The sequence below is a fragment of the Colossoma macropomum genome, unplaced genomic scaffold (assembly GCF_904425465.1).
Source record: "Colossoma macropomum unplaced genomic scaffold, Colossoma_macropomum, whole genome shotgun sequence".
In the NCBI taxonomy this organism is placed as follows: domain Eukaryota; kingdom Metazoa; phylum Chordata; class Actinopteri; order Characiformes; family Serrasalmidae; genus Colossoma; species Colossoma macropomum.
Window position 1 is genome coordinate 28,451,951 of NW_023494787.1, and position 6,823 is coordinate 28,458,773.

The window sequence follows — 6,823 nt, forward strand, 5'->3', positions numbered from 1 at the left end:
CTGCAGTAATGACTACGCATAGACGGAGAAGCAAGCCTAACCGGCGACTGCATACGTGTCTGTCTAAGTGTTCGCATCTCTGGAACAAGGCTTTTTTCCTTTCTTTTCTCGTTACACTCCAGTGCCTTGTGTCTGGTTTGTCACATTAATAGAGAGTACAGAAGCCGAATAGTGCCCGAACTTGCCTGACGAGCATGGCAGAACAAACAAAGGCCTCCCCAAATGGAAGTGAGGGACTGTATTCACCGCTCTCTTATCAGGCTGGGGTGGGGATATGAAGGAATTAGGTGTCACGGTGGAACACTGATGAAGAGTGATGCTCTCAGAGTCTGCTCTTAAATGAAGCGTGGGGTGAATTCCCGTACCTATGATTGGATGTTTTTCTCTGTTCAAACCCAGCCCTGTTCAAGTGGGGATTAGTGGTCACAGGTGGGTCATGTGACCACAAGAGAAGGTGGGGGCCCTATGAAAGTGGAAATCACACCTGACTCAGGTGACTGAGCTTTACCCCAAAGAAGAGTGCAGATCTTTTCTTCATCTGACCAACTTGGAGCTTCCTCAGATACCATGGCTTTTCAGTGACGAATCTTCCAATAGCTTCATATTACAGTGTTATCTGCCACCTAATCTCAAGGAAGACCTGTAAATCGTCTTCACATCAAGAGAGGCATGTCTGCAGAGGTTTGATCATGTACCTGATCAGATCAGCCGCCATCTAGCCAAACATCTATTGCTCTGGGTCTTCAAGCTTACTGCTGTTCTGGCCTCTACTGGACTGTCTTCTGTGGATCTTTAGCAGGTCATCATGTTTGGCTCTGGGCAGCTCCTGTCAACTCTGGGCCCTGGCATCCTTCACTCCCCAGCAGCTCACTTCTTCCCTGCTTTCCCCAGCAGGCTGGGCCCTCCTCAGCTCCTGATCCCCACTCCACTGCTCAGCTATGAGCTCCTGCGGACCTACCTGCAGCCTGAGCCCTGCAAACAAGCTCTGCTGCTGGCCTCACAGGCCACCGGCATGGTCCACCTCTCTGAGAACATTGGTAAGAGCTATGCAGTATATCATCAGTTTGTTCAATGGAATTAAATGTTGACTTTGAAACTAATTAGATAATGTTCTTGCCTGCAAAAAGTTATATATCTATGTATAAATTATATTTTTATATTATAATTTGTATATAAATTGCTGAATAATGAGTACACTGTCCTAAATGTATCCAGTAATGTATTCCAGTACAATACACAAAAAGTAATGCATTCACAATGTGTAGTGGTAAGGCACATGGGAAAAACTCTGCTGTTGTAGTTTTTATTTAATTCACGCTCTTCCTGCTGTTACTGTTACTGCAGTTTTAGTCATATAATTCTTCTATTAATATTTTAATTTCTTTAAAAAAATGTACAAGTTACAACATTCTCAAAAACACTGTCTGTGGGCTTCAGTTGTCTCAGTACTACTAAGATTAATAACTGATCATCTCATTGGTTTATCAGTCTACTCAGGCTTCAGCAGAGCTTAGTAACACCGAGATTAATAACTGATCATCACATAGATTAATCTTAGTATCAGTCTACTACAGCAGGAACTTCAGTGTTTGTAAAGAAGCCTTTTTTGTAGTTCTTCTAGTCTTTATGTTCCATGCCCCGATTTTAAAATAGTTAATAAACAAGCACTGATGGTGTTTATTAAAGGTGATGTATACTTTTTACATTTAGTGAGTAAATACTCTAAAAGTATTCTTCTAAAAAATAAGGGTAACTGTATTCTGAATACTGCCTTTAACTAAACGTAAACCTAATTTCTGTATTCTGAATATGTACTTCCAATACATGTATTGTTAAATTACAACCCTGTATGACATCTCTGTCAAACAAAAACATGTATCTGCTATTTTATCAAAATTTTATCTTAACATGGAGGCTGTCTCTTACATTATGTGAAAATTTAAAGGTGAATGGACCAATAGAATGCCCCAAAATCACTTGGAATAAAACTTACATTAAAAGCTAAGAAAGTTTTGCCTGCTCCTGTAAAAGTGCTATTTTGAAGATACATGTTTTTCTTTGGACACTGACGATACATATATTTAATTTAAAAAATTTTTGGACATAATGTGAAAATTCCAGCTACCCTTTACATTGTGTGAAAATGGCATGATGAATGGACCGACATGAATGGTCCAAAACTAGAGATAATATTTTGAGGAAACAAGGTTTTTGTCCAGTGTTTTTTGTAGAGACATCATAGAATCCTTATATGCATTTTTGGAACGTTGATGTCTCATCAAAAAGTAAATATCTAAAACATTTTACTTAATTCCTTATCAAATGAATAAATATAATAAAGTTCCATTTTTTGGAGTTAGAAGATTTTTAGATACATCTTAGAGAACATAGAACAGAGCAGCCTATAAGAATGTATGTTAAAGGGCTGTTTTTTGACCAGTGAAGCGGCAAAACAGAGTGCTTTGCATTGTTTATTGAGGCAATAGATTTTTAATAATGTACATGCACAGTAGGAGAGGTAATTTGAGGATGTGGTCTGCTCTCTGATAACATCCACCCTCCACATTTTAATGGGACTCGGAGTGTTTACACAGGATCGCCTAACAGCTCGTAACTAACAATCAATTACGCGCCTCTGCTGAAGAGAGTTTAATGAACGCTGGCGCTAATTAGCCAATCTAGAGCCGTTAGTTGCCCGTCAGCGTTTGTCTAATTGGCCACTGTGATGCGGCTTCCAGATGAACCACGGCCAGTGAAGCAGCGTCGCGCCAGAGCCAACTACAGCAGCTGGCAGCTGGAGGAGCTGGAGAAGGCCTTTGAGAGCACACACTACCCTGACGTCTTCATGCGCGAGGCCCTGGCCCTCCGACTGGACCTGATTGAGGCCAGGGTGCAGGTACGGCCTCGTGGTTTAGATCTCTGTTCTTGTAAACCATTGAAATGCTGCAGAGCAGTACATAGACCTGGAGCTGTGGTGAGACCTCATTCCTGCACTTGCTTTCTGGGACACTCTTAAAAAAGATGGTTCTTTAAGTGTTCTTTAAGTAAAGGGAGCAGTTCTATTCAGAACCATGAGTTCTATATAGAACCATTTCATGCTAAAATGGTTCTTTGCATGGTGAAAGCGTTCTGCAGATTGATGAAGAACGTGTTGTATATGGTTCTGTATAGAACATTTTTGCATGCTGAAGCGTGGTACATAAATATACCAATGCCATGCTTTTATGGGAAACTGTTAATGCAATAGCAGGTCTTATTCTAAATGCACTCCATTTGGTAGTTTAGTGTCTGAAGTTTGCTTCTTCAGTTTGGCACTAGCTACGAAGTTAATGTTGCTAACATGAAGCTTCACCCACTCACACTGAAGTTATAAGGAGTGTTTCATCCTGGTCTGCTTTTTGGATAAGGCACAAAACAAGGCAGCCAGTCAGAACAGAGGTCATTTGCATATATCAGTTTTTAAAGACGCAGTAACAGAAAGATCCTGATTATATTTAAGTAATAGAGAGGTTTGAGAATTGTCACGTAAAAATTAATTATGACTGTTTTTTTTTATCTAAACCCACAAAAAAATAAAATACATGAAAAAGGTAGGATATGGGCCTTCAAATAATCTTATAATTTTCTTACAACAGTCTCAAAATGAAACACTACATTAGATATCAAATAGATCTAAGACAATTTCACCAAGATATCAGCATAAACTCATTTAAAAATTGGCATCCAAGGGCCTCATTCCTCATGCCTGGGGCTCCGGAACCCAACCTGGTGCATAATTCTTGCCTTATCACATTCTACCTCAAACCCTGTTGAGGTAAGTGAACTTAATAGACTTGCTGATGTGGTTTCTGTTATTGTATAAAAATGGACAAATTTGCACCAGACATTTGCACAATGCTAATTGGTGGGGTTAAGTTTCCATAGCAGGGTTTCCATTCATACCTTTTGCTATTTTCAGAAGCATTTCTGAAAGGTTGGTAAAAGAAAATACAAGTGAATGAATGTACATGACGCGCCTGTACCCTACGACGTGAGGTAAGAGTTTCACTCGCTGTGTGTGGAGTATACAGTTTAGTTTTTTAAACCTTTATTAGCTCTCAGTAGAGCAGTTTTGACAGCCCAACAGTACATGGCTGTGGCCCTAACTGTTCGGAAATGCCATGCTGCATGGGCAGTGGCCTCTTTAATGAGGTCTGAAGTCACTGCCCCACTTCACTGTTGTCCACTGAACTAAACAGCACGGTACAATAAAAACTGTGTTGCAAACTCATAAACATGACCCAATTTCAGAAAACACTTTCATCAACATGACTGCACCTGAGCTACATTTCACAAACACACTGCAAATACAGAAAACACATGCAACTTCAGAAACCCTGCAAAGCCCATCACAACACATCGGAAATGTTTTTGGAAGACTCTTAAAGGGAATGGAAAATCTTTGAAGGAAAATGACGGACTGACAGAGGTTGATAGGACTGTGGAGGCTCACATTCCAGTAGGTTCATGCTTATCCTGACTGGCTAGTTAGCTGTTACTAGCTGTACTACAGTAGTTATCACTCATATCTGGTGTGGCTATTTGAAATTGTACAGTTACACTCTACAGCTGATTCCCTTTACAATACAATTATGTAAATGGTCTGTTTGTATAAAAGTTAGCTTACTTTTACCAGTGAATGTTTTTGCTGAATAGAGTTTAAAAGTTTGAATAGCTCCGTCTCCTTCGTGTTTTCTGTTTTTGCAGTGCATTTGTAAAATGTAGTGCTAGTGTAATCGTCTTGATGAAAGTGTTTCCTGAATTTGGAGAGCACTTTTAAACTTGCGGCATGTTTTATTATTTTGCAGAGCGTTTGTGAAATGCAGTGCATGTGTTGTCATTTTTTATGAACGTTTTCTACGTATACAGCTCTTTTTTTTTTTGCAGTGCACTGGGTCTTGTCAGCCAATGTACCGAACCCCTGCAAATGCCAGCAGGGCAAATCATTCTTAGAGGACATAATGACAAACACCATTATCTGCTTTCTCTTGCTTCTTTAAACCAATATTTCTACCTCATTCAAACATAAAAAAACTCCTCTTGTTAGCTGCACTCGTAATTCTTGGCTGATGAACTGCATTTGGTGAAAAGGGAAACTGTAAATTAGATTTTTCAGTAAACTAGCACTTTATTATAAACAACATTGTTCTTGTGGACTGAGTAATTGCTGATCCACAAATACAACACTTTTCCTAAAAGATGTGTATATGTGCGCAGGTGTGGTTCCAGAACCGCAGGGCTAAAATGCGCAGACAGATGAAGCTGCAAGGCCAGGTGGAGGAGCCATGTACTGGCAGGGAGAGTGAGGCCAGGCAGCCAGTGCCGTCTAGCAGGAGCACAGAGCCGGACAGTGTCCAGGGGCCGTGCTGGGACAGGAAGCAGGAGAAGGGAAGCTCTTCATGGCCCAAGCCTTCACCAGCAGCCATGAGAAGCCCTGGGTCTGGGTCAGAGCGCCCCAGCCAGGAGGAGTTCCGCTCGTGCAGCATCGCCAAGCTGAGGGCCAAGGCCAGAGATTATGAGGCCGAGATCCACAGCAGCGTGGCCAAGGCCAGCAGGGAGCGGCACCTAAAAGCGCAGGTGTTCACCGCAGACACGGACAGTAACTGATAGAGACCTGCCAGCAGAGCACACAAACAACACTGTAATACAGGATGAGCAGAAATATCTGAATTCATGTAATGCCAGTTTATTTATTGTCACCTCATTATCACGTAGGTTCCTTGTTCACACATGAGGATTAAACAATGTCAGTGTGAGACATAAAACAAGAACACAAATCTGTGAACATGTCCTCTTGTTTCTATGATTTCAGTTTTTTTCCTCCATCATAGCTTCATATCTGTGTGATGTTTGAGGCATCAGTACTGTAAATACTTTAGAGCTGTCACTATTGATAGTATATAAGTAATCTTATATCAAGAAACCTACCAATAATTCTGGTTATTTATCAAGTAATCAAAGGCCAAAAAATTAAAATGAACTTCATAGGACAATTACACACCATACATAGCCCTGTTAAAGATTGTTTTTTCACAAAAATACTTTATTGTAAAAAAAATGATTCATGATGATGAACTTTAAAAACACTATGCAGCAAAAAAACAAAAAATAGAAGTGCATATGTGGTGGCATTCCTTTTTAGTGTAAATATGAAAATTGCCAATTAACACTGGTGATTTATTGAGAAGGTCAATTTTAGTCAGCATTTTTTTTATAAATGAAGTTGAAATTGTGACCGGCCTACTTCATTTAATCTTTTTATGATGCTTGTTTTATGTTCTAATGTGCTTTCCATTATCTATGATAATGCTTGGAATGGACTGATATGGGAATTGTGAGCTGATGTCATTATCCAATACACTTCATGTATATATCTGCTGATGCTGATACAAAAACATTTATAAAATATAGAAATTGGGATAAGATCCACCTGGATTAGCATTACAGAGAAATAAAATATTTATTTCTATAGGGTTTAAATGCAGTAAAATGAATTAAATGCCAATATTATGGTCCAGCATTAAAAATACACCATCAAATATTGGTTTTAAACATCTGCTGATACTAATATGATTCTGATATCATTGTGCATCCCTTGGTATAATAATGATTCGGAATCAATCTAGAATAAAACGATTTTAATGCTGTCTATGTACGATGTAACCCAAAGGCTGTATTTACAATATTACATGCGATTTGTGCTTCTCCAGATTGGAGAGGGTAAAATAATTTTCTCATGGTTGTTGGGGAAACCATATCAGAGCTATTAAAAGACAAACGTTTA

General features: G+C 39.5%; 1 protein-coding gene across 1 annotated transcript; it reads left to right on the forward strand.

Moving 5' to 3' along the window:
• Positions 1–669: 669 nt before the first annotated feature.
• Positions 670–5,646, forward strand: si:dkey-43p13.5 (paired mesoderm homeobox protein 2). The gene is made up of 4 exons (XM_036565514.1): positions 670–681; positions 797–1,037; positions 2,739–2,896; positions 5,257–5,646. The coding sequence occupies exons 1-4, from the start codon at positions 670–672 to the stop codon at positions 5,644–5,646; spliced, it is 801 nt and encodes a 266-aa protein (XP_036421407.1).
• The last annotated feature ends 1,177 nt before the right edge of the window (positions 5,647–6,823 follow it).